The sequence below is a fragment of the Daucus carota genome, chromosome 2 (genome assembly GCF_001625215.2).
Source record: "Daucus carota subsp. sativus chromosome 2, DH1 v3.0, whole genome shotgun sequence".
Classification (NCBI taxonomy): Eukaryota; Viridiplantae; Streptophyta; class Magnoliopsida; order Apiales; family Apiaceae; genus Daucus; species Daucus carota.
In genome coordinates this window covers 40,784,558-40,801,292 of record NC_030382.2, presented here as the reverse complement: position 1 = coordinate 40,801,292, position 16,735 = coordinate 40,784,558, and the positions used below count along the sequence as shown (strand labels likewise).

The following is a 16,735-nucleotide window of genomic DNA, read 5'->3' as shown; positions in this document are numbered from 1 at the left end:
AATGAGAGAAATTGATGTAATTGATAAATAAATACGCATCCGATTCTAAATAAATATAATTGTTTGGTGGGGCTATTTATTTTTTATTAGATGGATGCTATATCCTAAATTTATCATCGATAAGTGAATATTTATTCATGTAAATGACAATTTCATTGTTTTATATATCATATATTGAAGATAAATGGTATAATTATTAGAAAACTCTTAATTACATTAATATATGCACTATATCATTACTAATAAAATTTAGGGAAATCTACAAAACTACCTACCTTTTCTTTAATTATTTACAAAAATACTACCTTCCAGAATTATTTTTAAAAATACCTTTTCATAAAATTGTTTTTTCAAAAATACTGTTTGCAACTTTTGCAACCTCATTTGCAACTAGCCAGCCGTGTTGCAACCTCTTTTGCCATTTCATCTGCAACTGAATTTCTGATTTCAAGTTCCAGTTTTCAAATGTCATTTTCGACCTCATTTTCGGAATCGATATATATATATATATATATATATATATATATATATATATATATATATATATCGATTCCGAAAATGAGGTCGAAAATGACATTTGAAAAATGGAACTTGAAATCAGTATTTGTAATTGCATATATGGTTGCATATGGTTGTATTCAGTTGCATATGGTTGCATTCAGTTGATTCTATTGTATTCTAATGGCCCCGCCAGGGGCACACCATACATCTGTTGTTACTTACAGTTTTCAGTTGCATTTAGTTGCAACTGAGGTTGCAACTGAAGTTGCAAAAGTTGCAACTGCAGTTGCAAAAGTTGCAACTGCAGTTGCAACTGCAGTTGCAACTTTTGCAACCTCATTTGCAACTTACTGTTTTCAGTTGAACTAGTTGCAATTGCAGTTGCAACCGTTGCAACTTTTCATTTTTATTTGCAACTTTTGCAACCTCATTTGCAACTTTTACAGCTGCGCCGCCCAAGGTTGCAAATGAGGTTGCAAAAGTTGCAAATCGTATTTTTGAAAAAAAAAATTTATGAAAAGGTATTTTTAAAAACAATGAAAAAGATGGTAGTATTTTTAAAAAAATGATTTTACAGATGGGTATTTTTAAAAAGATCCCTAAAATTTATATGTATAAATTGTTTTACGTCAAAAAAATATTATTATTTTCTATTTCTATCTATTTTAATTAAGTTTTGAATAAAAAACTAATTCATTATATTTTGTTTTCTACATAGAATATACTTGTGCTAAACAAAATGTAATAAAATTGATTATGTGCCGAAAACAAACTGTACAAAATGATCAGACATAAACAAATAATATAATGCTAATACCGATAAAAGTCAATTGTATAGTAGTATCATCGATAATATTCCAAAAAAGTTTATGATATAAAATATGAACTAAATCTTCAAGAACTTAGAATTTGATTAAATATCACAAAATCAATATAATATTCAAATAAATATAAAATAATATATTAATGTTAATAAGGTATGCATAAGATAAGTAGAGTAAAATTTTATAGAAGCCATTTTCATAGAGTATATTAATGTCGATAAGGTACATATTCTGCATAGATAAATAGAGTAAAATTTTATAAATTTTTTCATTGGAGATCTCTCAAAATCATGCATGTTCTGTAACTTAAAAAGTACAAAATCTATAATTTTGCAAAGGCGTATTTTATAAATAATTATTACTTTAAAAACCATAAATGTTCGTAAGTAGAATATTGTAAGGGTAAAATAGTTAATTGATCACTGTACTCATCGAAAATTTGCAATTGAGTTTTGATGTTAAAAAAAAATTCAAACCCATCATCAAGTTTACTTCCAAACGCATCACTTTCCGTCAGTTCCGTCGATTATTTAACGGGAAATTCAAAAGAATATTAAAATATTTGAAAATTCTGAATAAAATAAAATAAAATCAAAAATTCAAAAAAAATCTGAAAAAAAATTCAAAAAACTGAAAAGAATTGGAAAACGATAAAATGGCAAGCTTTTTTTTTTTTTTTTTTAATTCTTTCAAAATTTTCTAAAATTTATTAGCGATTTTTTAGTTTTACTCATTCATGCCTTTATCTAACTGAAAATTTTGAAAGATAATTCATAAAAACGAACCTTTCTCAAAGAAAATTCAAAAATAATAAAAAAGACTTGCCAACTTTTTTCCTGATTTTTTCCATTTTTTTAATTTTAAAACGTGCATGAAATAAATTCGTATGCTTTTTTTGTTACTATGAATTCTCTTTGTTCCCGGGAAAAGAATAAATCAAACACATAGCTAGGGGTGTAATTCGGGCCGAGCGAGCCGAGTTTCGAGTCGGGAGTAATTCGAGCCGAAGTAAATTGACCGAGCCGAGCCGACTCGTTTAACCAATCAAGCCTAAATCCCTGTCCGAACTCGACTCATTTAATATCACGAGTCGAGTCGAGCCGGTTCGTTTAATTAAATGAGCCGGAACCTTTGCCCGAGCTCGACTCGTTTCCGACTCGTTTAATTAAACGAGCCGAGTCGAGCCTACTTAAACGAGTTCGAGCCAGGTGACTTACAGCTCTACACATAGACCCACAGTCCACAAGTGGGAAAGGTAAAATGACACAGAAGAAAAGACCCAATATTGTAATCTTAGTATTTTTTTAAAGGAACCTCTAATCTTAGTATTTGATCAACTAAGAACATGCCTGGCCGATCGTACAATTAGTATTCTTTTTTAAAAAACCTCTAGTCTTGGTAATTGATCATCGAAGATCATGCATGGCTGACCAAGTAACCATGCAGGGGTGAGAAGTCTGGGAACTGGGAAGGACAACCAAAACTAAATATATACAAAATCGATGACAAAGTGATGGAAGGAAGAGAAGATAATAAATATTAAATATATATGAAATCAAAGTAAAAATAGACATAGCAGCATTACAAGTAAAGAATTTTCTTATAGAATTTTATTTACGCGTGGATAAATATACCAATTGTTATTTCAATTACATGATGCAATGCATTCCACATATAATTGAAGAAAATGGGGGAAAAACAAGAATACTCTACAGAAATGAAACCTAGGGAGCTTAAAGACTAAATTGGGATTGAAATTTCTTCTTGCCCATCTTAATCAGTTTCGAGATGTGTTTTTTATTAATTAAAATATTCACAGTATGGAGTAAGCTCGGATGACCTCAACAATTGGCGCCCGGCACAATGGGCACTTGCCTCCACCACGCACCAACTCGTTTGCACACTTTGAACAGGTGCACATGTGGCCACATCTGGAGAGAGAGAAAGAGAGAGAGTATCAACAACAGTATTAAATGGAAAAAAAAAAAGAGAGAGAGAGAGAAGAAAAAGACATACAAGTTATATAGATAAATGTATGTGACCAATTCCCTCCTATACATCTCATAAATGATAAAACTAATATATATTTATAAGCAGATTGGTAGATAAATCTTCTCAAGCAACACTCATAATGTTCACTTCTGTGGACTTGCATTTTCATGTTGATACAGAATATGAAATGTTTCTTCTACAGAATTAAGTATGCTTATGTATAGTCTTATCTACAAGCATATACTGTGCACTGTGCAGAACTGCGGATACATATGAAGCATAATACTTTGTTCAACAGTCAAGCCCGACTCACTGAATGCTTCAAAGAAGACATTAATTAAAGATGATTAACGACGGATCATTATCCTCCTGACAGAAGACATTTAATTGCATAGTTACCTGTACAGTAATGAATCAATTTGGCTATCACAACAGACACAGCAAGTTCCTTTACGCACATGACCCCATTTAGAACCATCAACAGAAGTTTCAACTACTCCTGTAAAATACATTTATATGTTATTTTCATCATGGGTCACATTTATCCAAGATAATTTCTAAAATTAAATTTGAGAAGAAACAGAAACAAATAAAGATTAAATATCTGAATTTCTCCAACAAACAAGAGCTCATATATCCTACAGACATAAAGATTGTAAAACATATTATCACTAAGACCTTGTCCACCATTTGATCGATTCAGAGCAGCAGAGACTTCCTGTCTGACTGAACGCTGCAACTCCAGTTGCATATCCATGCAAGCTTCTACCATCCTCTGCATGTGGCTCATTCCTTGTTGAAGCCTTGCCATGTCTGTTCTTAGATCATTGATCATTTCCCATTCCTGTGCCAAATTATCAAAATAAAATTGTCCTTCTCAAAATACTTAAAAAAAAAAAAAAAAACATTACTTAAAACTTGGTAATAATAAGAAGGCCAAGAAAAAGGATTCACAGTTAAATCTTCTGGCTAGAGTTACTGATGAGTTCAATGTTAATGGAAAATCAGAGTAAACAGCTCATTCTGATCTCAGAAAAATGTACGTGACCTGGGTCCCAGTATAATGGTGCTTGCTGCTCACAGTATTTAGTTTAAGATATTTTAACAACAGCAAAAGCCTCTTAAAGTACATGCATCATGCATGCATTAAAGACTGTAGTTTCATACTTAACCAGTCAGGTTTATAAATTCAAATCATAGCATGATACTTTGGTAAACAATTAAGAAATTAGAGCTTATGTTTCAATGTACACACTTGGGAAAGTCATCCTTTTAAGTAGTATTATTTTTAAAGAAATGCCACCAGAAAAAAGAGATGAAAATAAATACAACCGGAGATCAGGAAGAACTAAATTAACTCAATTTAGGTGACAACCATACAGCTACTGTTGGCTCTAAACAATCTTAAAAGTTCCAAGTAATATTTTTAGATGCATTTATAATATATCATCAAAAGTAGTAGCAATGAAACTAAATAAATATTAATATGTTCAAAATATACAAAGAGAAATTTTTGAAAAAATATATTAATATTGGGTGTTAGCTTACAAGTTCAGAGCGATGCATGCTATGCCGGGGCCAATTAGAATGATGCAAATCATGGTGCCAAATAGGCTGTGGTGGGGGCACCGGAGGAGATGGAAGTACTAGTGATGGTCTACCAGCACCACCAAGTTGACCCTCGTTCTGCCCATCCCTCTGCTGATCCTGATCCTGCTCTTGTGAAGCAGGAGTAGGCAGGTTTCTATGAAGATCCCAGTCAATGGGAGCACGGCCTTGCCTTTCAACATATGACTGGATTAACTGGTCCAAACTCTCACGAAAACCACTACGAAGAAGATTAGAAACACTTCGCCTGCAGACATTAATAACTCTAATTGGTAACATGTTAAAGCAAGAGAGTAAAGAATTCAACAGGCCGTATGAGTGTCATACCTGCTTAAGAGTTCCCTAAGTTCCATACTATACACATTATCATCATCCGGTGGATGAAATCTATTGGGTCTTCTGAATGGAGCGGATCTCCTTATTCTTGGGTGATTAGATGTTTGTCCTCCTGGCCAATTTGCAGCAGGACCCTCATGCCAAACTTCACGTGTTCTTTGGGGATGACCAGCTTCTCCATCAGTTCTTGATGTTTCTTGGGGCCAACTATTAACTGAATTTTCCTGCCAATTCTGATCCATATCAACAGAAGGTCCCACTCCCCATCCATTAAGCTCATTTAAAGTTGCTTGTTGCCAGTTTTCTCTCTCGTCTTCAATAATCTGCTCTTGCCAATCACCGCCTTGATTAGCAGCATCTTGTTCATTTACATTTGGGGCAACTGTGTTAGCTTCCAAATTTTCAGATTGCTGATGGATCTCATTTTCCTGACTCCCAAGCTGCAACTGCTCATGGTTTTCATGCTGAACCTCCTGTAGAGGGTTTGAATGAGTCTGACCACTTCCATAATCAGTGTTGTTATTGTTAGATAAGGGTTCAGAATGGCTGCTTACTTGACCACGGACAATATTCTCTAATCTGGAGCGAAATCCGTTTCTGCTTGCAAGATGAAAAGATCAGGTTAGGTAGGATTCTTCAAGAATTAACAGAGAACATAGATGTTAAATATACAGATCTTTTTAAACAATTAAAAGGGGAAAAATGAATGTTAAAGAAATACCCCCAACAACAATAGAAAGAACATTGATTTTTCGAATATACATATCTACTAGAAGTTGCAAAACAGGCTGCATTGTCTACAGGTATTGTAAATGATGTAACCCTGGAAACATATTTTTATTTTCATTCGTTCCTGCCACACTTAGAATCTTTACAGCAAGCACAAAACTATATCCATCTTCAACATATATACATAGATTATATACAAATATTTTAGTCCTAACAAATTTTTCTATCCACCTCATATAGTTATAGAAATTAATGTCAGCCCCTGCACTTGTTACATATTATGTACTAAGTGCACCTCAACTTCAAATCTAGTACATCATGAAGCCTACATCTTTACTTCGCAAATGACTTGATATGTAGATCTAAAACAAAAATGAGCTACAAAAGCACGGGATATAATTTGAATAAAATTACTCTTTCATATGCTAATAAGTAATAATTTTTGTTCTGTTTTCGAATTTCTGCCAAAGCTTGTACAAGATATAATTTCATGTGTCATTAAAAACTGATGCGGTACCACTGGACCAGTCCTTCAATTAATAGAATATTCTTCTTTTTTTATAGAAACTTCACTATACTAATTATGTTTCAAATTTTCACAGAACAATCCAGCTTTAGTGGCTGGATATACGAAGATCACATCTTTAAAAATACATTTTAAGATATGAACACACACGTCTCTTCCATGCCCTGAAATCTCTCATTTTTTTGTGATCTATAAGTTACTTAAATTAGCAAGTCTTGTGCGAGGGTGCTAGGCAGCTTTCACACCTCTTAAAAGCAAAAGAGAAAAGTAAAATGAAGCAAGTCAGCAACCTTAGGAATTATTGTCAGACTCCTAACTGAAAGAAACTAAACTAGCAACAGAACAACAGAGATTCGCATTACCTCAAACCAGACACAGTGTGGCGTTGCCTTAACTGAACTAATTCACTTGTAGCCACTGAAGGTCGTATTTCATCCTCTATAGGTCTTTCATTCCGTAAGAATCTGCCTCTGAGTAATGACTGTAGAAACATGCATATTTCTCGATCATGATTGTACATTTTGCTCAAACGATAAAATAAACCTTGAAAATCATTTCACACCGCCCATCACGCAGAAAAGCGATTGACAAGAGTAACAAGAATTATAAAAAAATCTTTTTCTTCTTAACATTTTAAATAGGTTAATACAAACTGTACACACTTGTTTGTAGAATGTAAACACACAAAGATTGGATTAAATGGTGCCAGCAGACTAGGGTTTTAAAATCAGTATCAAGTAGATCTGGCACCAGTAGACAGAAAAGATTGTTCTTTTAAAACACAGAAGGAAAAATAAAATATTTGTGAAACTGGACAAGAAACAATTTAGCAGCTGACCTGTATGCGACTGCGATGAGCAAAATCAGAAACAGCCCGATGCTCCATCAAACCCTGAAGTTCCCTCTGTCTCTCTCTTTCTATCCTCACTAGCAAGTCAATTACAGCTTGCCTACCACGCAGTCTTAACATGTCCCTCCGAATATGCTCAGGCTGGCTGTCATCGTGGTCAGTAACTGACCCTTCACGAGAACCCCCAACTTGAGCACTGGGTACTGCAACTTGTTCCTCCCTTCGATTAGTGCGAGCTCCTCTCTGCTGACTTGTCATCTGCACCCACTCCCTCACAACCCTAACCCTCTCCCGTTCAGTTTCGCCTAACCATTCTGCTCTTGGACTATCACTCCTCTGAGCAACATTTGGTGAAGGATCACTGATGCCACTTTCCATCCATCCCCTAACGATATGCCTGACCCTCTCCCTCTCAACTTCACCAAAATCAGGAGATGTTTCACGACTAGAAGTATCGTCATCCCTGCGAATGATTTGAGGCTCCATCTGACCACGAGACCAAGTCCCAAAGTCACGCTCACTCCCACTAACATCTTCCAAACCGGCCTGATTCTCACTTTCTCTGCTTTCAGAAATATTTGTAGCTGAGACATTCGTATTCGACTCCACACTTCTACGTTGCCTCAATCTCTGCCTTTCTCTAACTCTAACACGAGCCCGATTCAGCGCATGTGCATCTTCCAACTCCCTCCACATCTGCAAAATGGAAGATGCCTGTGTATTTGGTCTCTCCACATTTCCTTGCCTCCTTGAAGTGGGACTCTGAGACTCCCGTAAAAACGACGAATCAAGCATAGAAACAGTATGCAAACCAGCAAGTGCCATCAATTCCGACTCCCGATTCCTCCTCTCAATCGTTGTAATCATCTCCTGTGCTTGTCTAGCCGCCCACCTGCTCAGAATCTGCGAATGCCTCCTCCTGGCAGCAGAAGATTCTGCCAAATCATCCCCCTCAAGATCCGACCTCCTCCTCCTCCTCACAAGCTGATCCCCTTCATTATCCTCGTCCTCCGTATTCCTGGGAGAGCTACACGATGTAAAAGACATGCAATCATCCAAATGCCCCCTCATCAAATCTTCAAACCCACACTCAAAATCATCACAACCATTGCTTGTGCTCTCAGGCTTCTGTTGCATTTGCTCTCCTACATCCGTCACATCCGTCATCTTCAACAATCAACCCCCAAACCACCACAAACAAAAAAACCCCTACCTCACACAAACACGAAAACTCCTAATTTCTCCTTGAACCTAAAAACCATATGTTCCATTATATCCCTCAAAAACTGATCAAAATCCGCAAACATATAATCAAACCCTAATTCCCTAATTCCGGTACAACAATTCACTCAATCAGACAACTATTAATGCCTCAAAATGCAGCACTTACTAATCCAAAAACCTAATCAAATCATATCACAAACAACAGCAAACGGAAATTCAAGAACAATCAAAAAAAAAGAAGGAAACTTACGCAATCGAATCGAAAATCGAGATGATAGAAGAAATGTAAGAGGAAAAGCGTACCTGTGAATGAGGAGTTCCTGATATATCTGAAACAGTGCGGTAGAAAAGAGTCCCTAAATTGACGATACAAAACACGTAAGTATGACTATATATAGATATTTAGAGAAGAAAAGAGAGAGAAGCGTGGAAGATTGTATAATATAGACGCTAGGAGAGGAGAAGAGATTGTAGAGATTGTGTGTGCTGAGAGAGAGAGAGAGAGAGAGAGAGAGAGAGAGAGAGAGATTGTGTGTGTTTAAGTAGTTTGGGATTTGTTGGTTTATAAGAGTATAGTAGTATCTATTTTTTGAGGAGAGCCAGAACTGTTTGAGAAGAGAAATGTTGATATTTTTATGCAGATTTTGAATAGGTGTTATGCTTTTGATTCTGACTACTCATCCACTCTAACCTTTCTCTTCCTTTCTCATTATTTATTTATCAAACAAATGACTCTTACTGTACTTTAGAGAATATTATTTATGTGGTAATTGGGAAACTCACTTAAACTCGAATAAACCAGAAATGGAAAGTCAAGAATTAGTTTGAGATAATTTTTTGAATGAATTAATTTTTTAAAATATTTTTTGATATGGAAATTAGAGTTCTATTCTCGACAACCGTGTGTCATGAAAAAGTTATCTAATACACTATACACGGTCCGTTAGATTTATATTCTAAGGTTTCAAATTCAATCTTATTTTTTAATGGATCCATTGTAAATATCCGCGTTATCTAATACACTATACACGGTCCGTTAGATTTATATTCTAAGGGTTCAAATTCAATCTTATTTTTTAATGGATCCACTGTAAATATCCGCGAAACGGGACTTCGTCTTTCCGCGGATGAAAACTTTGCCGGTCCGCGGATATTAATAGCGGATCTATTAAAAAATATGATTGAATCCAAGGGCTCCTTACTGTTACATAACTCCTCCTTGACCCACTCAGGAAACCTATAAATTATATATGAATCATTTTATTTTTATATTATATTTTTAATAATTCATAAATTCAAAATTATGCAAACAATATTTTTAGCTCGCCTTAAATCACATTTTTTAACTCGCCAAAATGTTCTTTTTCGTTATAAATCATCATATCCTTTACTTAGAAATTTAACCATAAGACATAATTCTATTCAATTGAAACTTTTCACATAATAATTTCAATCCTTCGTATTTATTTAATATATTGATATTTGATATTAATATTTTAGTATTTTAAATTCTTATTTTTCTAAGAATGTATTGTTAATGTTGATCGATTTATTTTGGATTAAAAATAAATTTTTATATCAATTTATGTTTTTGAAATCAAATTATAACTTAATTATTTATAGAATATATTTATAAATTAAAATTAGAATTATTTTTCTTGCTAATATATAATCACTGAAAAGCCCAATAATAACTAATTATTCGTGTAAAATATATTATCACCGAAAGAAAGTGAATTTTTTATTCCTAAATATTAAATAACTAATGACTATAAGTTATTTAAAAATAGGGAATGTGACCATTTGAGTTTGGAGCTCATTTGGTAACATGAATTGGACTTGCTCTGATCAACCAAGACAGTAATAGTGGAAGCAACCGTTTATGTTGCCCTCGTTGACATTTATCATAATAAATTCAGGAAAAAAATACAGAACATTATAATAACAAGAAAGAATGGCAAATGATGAAATTGACTTTGCATTGAATCGGGGGTATTCTCCTTCGTCCCGGTGACTTAAATTGATATATTACTGACTCATTTAAATTTGAGCACCAACTCGTCAGTAAAATGTTTTATTTATGTGTAAAACTTTATGGCCTTGAATTTTTGTAACTAATAATAACTTTTAAATTATTCTGAAATAGTGTTCAATATCTTTATAATACATATTTTTAATAGAACTGAGCTCCTGTATGTTTGGCTGACGGTCCTTCTGGCTTTGTTTATAAGAAATAAAGGATCTGACTTTTATTTTTCTTGACCCGTCGCTAGAAAAAGCTAAAGTATTTATAAGAAGTTGAGAATGTTATCTTTTGTTTCACAACTTCTACTTATTTTCCAAACAGTTTAATCATTTATAAGTCTTAATTTACTTTTTATTTTTAGTCAATTTATTTATTTTAAGCAAGAAACATTTTTTTTAAGATTAATAATATTTTACTCTCTCTTCTGATCATTTAGATGAGCAAAAGATAGCTTTAACGAATCCCAAAAATAGAATTTCTTTTATTTTGTTAAAGTAAATGATTTACAAAACTCAAATATATAAATAAACTAATTCTATCATAACTCATTTTCTTTAGTTTGTGGTGTAAATTGTAATGTAGCAATTGTGTAGAGTCTCACATGCACAACTATTCCACCCGTAGGTGCTAAATGTCAACCGAGTGGTTCTCAAGTTCGTTCAACACTAAACAATCATTTATAATACTGTACAATAGTGCTTAATTGCGGATTAAAAACTTTTTATTGTGGTACCTACAACTATTATTACAAATGAGTACATGAGATTCATGCTTCTTTTAATTAGTTACACATTAAAGCACTGCGTAATTTAATATTAATTAAATATACTTAATTTTAAATAATTAAATAAAACTAATATATTTTTTAATATATTAAATAAAATTTTGATAATTAAAGCCGTAACTTAAAAATAAATAGTTTCAATAGAAATATTTGTTAAAATAACTTGTAAATGAAATATGTTATGCCAACGACCAACCAGAAAATTTATTAATTTAATATTCTGATTTCTGAGTCAAAAAGAATTCTAAATTATGGAACGTTTTTAGACAATTATGGTCGGTGATGGTGGATAAAGAGCTTCTAATACACACCGCAACACAATGATTAAGAATAAGTATCAAAGGATAGAAAACCTTTTTCACCTCACTATTAGAAAGTTTGTATTGTATACGGATCAATATACGAGATATAAGTAAGAAATGCAGAATGTACTTTCGAAGCTAATTATATACTTAATGTTAAGCTCACAGACCGAACCGTGGTAGCCTTGGAAAATTCATGACAAAATTGTTTAAAAGCCATAACCTCTGCTTTAAAACTTGATTTTAGATCTCTCTTAAACTTCAAAATTTAATAGTTTTGGTGGCCAAAAAAAAAAAAAAATTTAATAGTTTATTATGCTTTTATTATTTTTATAATTTCTAATATGTCAAAATTCTGGTTCCGTCGCGGCTCGTTTCATCGTCTAAGACTAGTGAGAAGTCGGGAGCTGCACCATGAACATACATACTGTAAGGTGATTGCACCGATTATACAGGTAAAATCGATAATGTAAAAATGTCTATTTCGACCGAGACAAACGCAAAGAATGCAAGAAGACCGATACAAGTTGTTAGGTTATCTGTCGCACATCTCTTCATCTTTCTCTGGATCTTGTCCATATATTAATGGCCTCATCATATCCTATTTTCTTCAGAGTTGTCAAAACTATTACTACTTTTCTACTTTGTTTCTTAGAGCATACTGAGCATCTCTACAAACCAGCCACGTCTGCTCCACACTCTTCTGCTACATTTTCAGCATTCATAAAAAATGTCCCAACAGACCACTAATTTCTCAAGACAACTCATTCTTTCGGATCATACAATAATCATAGACTGTAAAGCGTTGCGCTATGATGTTGTTGTTGAATTATAGCATAAGATCCATTTAGGGTCTTCCTCTGACATCATTAGTCATTTAACATGGTATCAGAACTCAACCTCGCCGGAGACTCGGATCGACTCCCGTAACTCCCAATATTCTCATATTTAAGACACGAAGACAAAGTATCTTGAGATTTTGAGAGAATTGGTCACTTAACAGCTGTTTGCTGGGATCCGCTGGAGTGTAGGAAAAGTCCAGGTCCAAGAAGCCACAAGCAATTTGTTTTTGCTTGTTGCACACTTGCATATTTGGAGTCACATTGGCTGGTCTACCCTGGAGAATAAATTCATCAGAAACTGTGACATGTTGGGGAAACAAATCACATTCAGCTACAATGGCATTGCTCTATTATCGACTTAGACACTTTTGATTTAAAGCACATTTTTATGTCTACTAGAATCCTATGTTTTCGATAGACTTTGAATGGTGCCGAAGAATTGACATGTTTGAGTTAGTCAGTTGATTCTTTTTGCAGACCCGATGTTCTGATATTTTTTGGAACGAAGTGTTATGTAAATTTTACAAATAATAAACATGCCAAAAATTGAAATATGATAATGCAATATGCTCATCGACACTATACGTTTACTGCATAATAGGAAGCTGTTATTATTTCATACATTAGTCCAACGGTCTGTAAGAAATTTGTAAGCAATGAGAATGTGGAATTTGTGAAGTAACCGACTCTTCCAAAATCCCGAGGTGTTACAGTACTGTAATCGACGGTATGGAGGTTCAAGATGATGTGGTGAGGCTTGTTAGACTAACTGGTTCTCTGAAGAACTAGAATACCAGACTTACTTCATTGATTGCCACCTTGTATCTTCCTTGAGCCTGGCTCGGTTCAGTCATAATATATTCCGGGCCTCGCCTCTTATATTCCTTTCGTGATGGAACTCTGTTTGCCTATTTAGTTTCCTAAATGTTTGTCGTCAAATTTTATCAAAGGTCAATGCCAGGTCTTTAAAGTGGTTGATGATAAAAATTATCGGGTTTTTGAGATTAAGAAGTAGATCAGTCATGATCCACAATTTATGGCTTGTGATGTTGTGCAATTCAGAAATTTAACTAGTGAATAATTTAAGGTCCCTTGTTAGTAGCCTGAAAAATGTCTTCTGGACCGAGTCTTGATTGATTTGTATGAACACCAGAACTAAGTGTGAGGCTATGATGCATGTTTTTACGCGTAAATAGCGTACTAAATATAGACAACCAAGCCACACTGGCGTGGGTATATAATGGAATGAAGTTACTGAAACATTTCACAGTCTGAGTGATTTGGTTTTCATATATCTGTTAAGGTGGTTTGTGAACAATTTATACAATGAAAACATTCGAGATGAAGGTTATATTAAGTATTTTTTTGCTCGTCTCTTATGTGGCGAATGGTATTGAAGACGGTACCTGTAATTTGTATGATCGTCGTGGTCTTGTAGAAACGCCTGCAGCTGGTGACGCGGCTGGTGGTGCGGCTGCTCCAGCTGGTGGTGCTGCTGGTCCAGCTGGTGCTGCTGGGGGCGATGGCGTTTTTGATATATCAAAGTGTCCTAATGCAAAGGGAGACGGATCGACTGACGTCACTCAGGTAACAAATCATATCTTTAATCTCACTACTAGAAATTTTGCATTAGACATCGCCTAAAAACCGATCTCCCCCTTACATGGACCTCTCAGAGTGTACAAAAGTCGTGGGATGACGCGTGCCATTCGACTGCAAACGCGAAGATTCTGATACCACAAGGAGAATGGTTGACAGGGGAGCTCAATTTTGCTGGACCTTGCACGGCTCCCCAGCCTATAAGCATTGAAATTATAGGCACCTTAAAGGCAAAGCCTGATTGTGGAGCCTTCCCCAGTGGCATGTGGATCAATATCTTTCAAACCGGTGTCAAGATCTTCGGTGGAGGCACGCTTGACGGACAAGGCTGCGAGGCCTGGAAGACTAAATCCCCTGGCGGCAAGGCTCTTCCAGATGTAAGCACTAGTCCAAAATTTCACATTCTTAATTCTTCAGTAGCCTGCTGCTAACCACGCGTTGTTTTCCCTTTTTCCGTCTTTGCAGTCTCTCTGTATCACTCAATGTAACGCCTCCAGTGCCGAGAACATCAACATAGTTAACAGCAAAGGCTTCAATGTGAAGCTAGTTGAGTCTCATGACTTCATAGCTGACCATCTTAACATAAGCTGCGCCTTTGATAGCCCAAACACGGACGGCATTCATTTAGGTGAAATCACCAACGCAACCATCCAAAACACGGTCATTGGAACAGGCGATGATTGCATTTCAATTGGAGATAACAGTGTTGATATCCTCGTCAATAATGTCACCTGTGGCCCTGGACACGGCATCAGGTACTTTACTTCATCATACACCTAGCTTATAAGTTAGTTTCCGTTACGTTCTTCTTTTTCTTTAAATTCAATCTCTATGGGAAATCCTTGCAGTATCGGCAGTCTTGGCAGATATCCAGATGAGAAAGATGTTAAAAACATCATGGTGCAGAATTGTAAATTAATGAACACCACAAACGGGGCACGAATCAAGACGATGCACGAGTCTCCAGCACTGACCGCAAGTAACATTACATTCCAAGACCTCACCATAGAGAATGCATTCAATCCCATCATAATCGATCAGCATTACTTTGCAGACAAACCAGGGGTAATAATGACTAATCAGTAATCACACATTCACTCATCTTTCGAATTCTGCTAATTCCGCTATGCTAATGACTGATTTTATCCACAGCCTTCGAAAGTGAAGATCACAGGAGTCACTTTCAAAAACATCAAGGGAACCTCCCTGTCACAAGAGGTAGTGACTCTGAATTGCAGTGACGCTGTTCCGTGTGAAGGAATCACCGTGACAGACGTCGATTTCAAGTACACTGGAAACTGCACAAACACGACTCTCGTGTCAGTATGTGCAAATGCAAAAGCCACATTTGGCGGTGTCATGAACCCTCCAGGCTGTCCTCCGGCTTAAGATATCATCTCCTCCGTAAGTGAACCTGATCCTTAACATAGCTCAACTCATTATTGTCGTGTACTCATGAGTCGTTTCGACTTGATTCTATGACAGGTAGGAAATGCAAGAGAGTCGTGATAAATAAAACACGAGTCGAGTACGGTGACCAGTTACACTTGCCTTCTGCAAAGAGGAGGGAAGAGAGACATATCAATAAGCTTTGGCTCAAGCGAAGAGGAGCAGTGAGGCTTTACTATAGCCCGCCCAATTTTGACACACAACATTTTGATTCTTCATACATTGTAACTTAGATTGTTTAGATCATCTATGATGTTTTTTGTATTTTGTTTTTTTTAATAAATGTAAGACAAATTTGATTAATTTACATTTTCCATCAATAAGTTTTTATGTTCTTTTGTCGAATTGCATGTATGTATGTTTAGTTATGCAAGTCTGAGGAACCAACTGTCACCTTAAAACTAGAAACACATTTCTTCCATTATATTTAAAAATCTGAATAAAAGCTAAAAACTGAATTGGAGTGTATACATGACAGTGTTTAAAAGATCCCGATTAATTTAAAAATCTTGGTTAGTCCTTCATTAATTTTTAAAAATATTTATTGGTTTTCGATTGTCTTCTAATTTGATTTTATCGGAAAAAATTAAAATCCCGATTTTTGCAACCATGATAACCCCGGTCAAAATATATCAGGTCATCTCTTACTGTCCATCACTCTCACCACTTCGTGTGTCTCACTCCTTGTTTCATCTTAATTTGCCTATGCTTGTGCGTAGCCAATCATGTTAGCTCAACTTGCTCAATTTGAGAAACTGAATAGGAGTATTTAGGAGTCATTTGTATTGTCAAACACTCACTCAAACTTAGTTAAATTGGTTACATGGTTCATCGAGCGGTAAGTATAGTCTTCCATAAATTTTATAATTTCTAGGTTTCCAAATGATCCGAGGTGATACCGAATATCTCTTTGCTACAATTGTAAATCGATTTGAATAGTTTTTTGCTATGATTGTAAATCGACCCGACTATGCAGTGTCTCGACTTATATCTGATTTTTTGGAAAATATATTATTTTTCATAATCAACCAAATACCCGAATACGATCCATGATGCATATTATAAAAATTATGAGACATAATCCAAGCAGATATATGAGTCCTCGTATCCGAATCATATTTTATTCAGGTTTAATTTTTTCAT

General features: G+C 35.0%; 2 protein-coding genes across 3 annotated transcripts; one reads left to right on the top strand and one right to left on the bottom strand.

The window, feature by feature from the left end:
- Positions 1-2,906: 2,906 nt before the first annotated feature.
- Positions 2,907-9,154, bottom strand: LOC108209531 (uncharacterized). Of its 2 annotated transcripts, XM_017380488.2 has the most exons (9): positions 8,894-9,154; positions 7,355-8,768; positions 6,879-6,997; positions 5,816-5,858; positions 5,253-5,734; positions 4,866-5,172; positions 3,996-4,161; positions 3,717-3,816; positions 2,907-3,256 (listed from the first exon to the last, which is right to left on the bottom strand). In XM_017380488.2, the coding sequence occupies exons 2-9, from the start codon at positions 8,531-8,533 to the stop codon at positions 3,139-3,141; spliced, it is 2,514 nt and encodes an 837-aa protein (XP_017235977.1). In that variant the 5' UTR covers positions 8,534-8,768; positions 8,894-9,154; the 3' UTR covers positions 2,907-3,138. The 2 variants fall into 2 exon arrangements, with proteins under 2 accessions (XP_017235977.1, XP_017235976.1); XM_017380487.2 differs by having other exon boundaries at positions 5,253-5,858; positions 8,894-9,126.
- A 4,656-nt stretch (positions 9,155-13,810) lies between these two features.
- On the top strand, positions 13,811-15,935 carry LOC108208538 (exopolygalacturonase). Its single transcript, XM_017379070.2, has 6 exons — positions 13,811-14,131; positions 14,221-14,520; positions 14,609-14,898; positions 14,992-15,208; positions 15,296-15,547; positions 15,629-15,935. The coding sequence occupies exons 1-5, from the start codon at positions 13,871-13,873 to the stop codon at positions 15,530-15,532; spliced, it is 1,305 nt and encodes a 434-aa protein (XP_017234559.1). The 5' UTR covers positions 13,811-13,870; the 3' UTR covers positions 15,533-15,547; positions 15,629-15,935.
- Positions 15,936-16,735: the final 800 nt, after the last annotated feature.

Excerpts from the sequence above, each read along its gene's own strand:
- LOC108209531 (XM_017380487.2), bottom strand. The coding sequence starts at position 8,533 with ATGACGGATGTGACGGATGTAGGAGAGCAAATGCAACAGAAGCCTGAG. Across the intron at positions 3,817-3,995 it reads TCGATCAAATGGTGGACAAG|GAGTAGTTGAAACTTCTGTT; the intron begins GTCTTAGTGATA and ends TGTATTTTACAG. Across the intron at positions 3,257-3,716 it reads ATTGATTCATTACTGTACAG|ATGTGGCCACATGTGCACCT; the intron begins GTAACTATGCAA and ends CTCTCTCTCCAG.
- LOC108208538 (XM_017379070.2), top strand. The coding sequence starts at position 13,871 with ATGAAAACATTCGAGATGAAGGTTATATTAAGTATTTTTTTGCTCGTC. Across the intron at positions 14,132-14,220 it reads GATCGACTGACGTCACTCAG|AGTGTACAAAAGTCGTGGGA; the intron begins GTAACAAATCAT and ends TGGACCTCTCAG. Across the intron at positions 14,899-14,991 it reads GGCCCTGGACACGGCATCAG|TATCGGCAGTCTTGGCAGAT; the intron begins GTACTTTACTTC and ends AAATCCTTGCAG.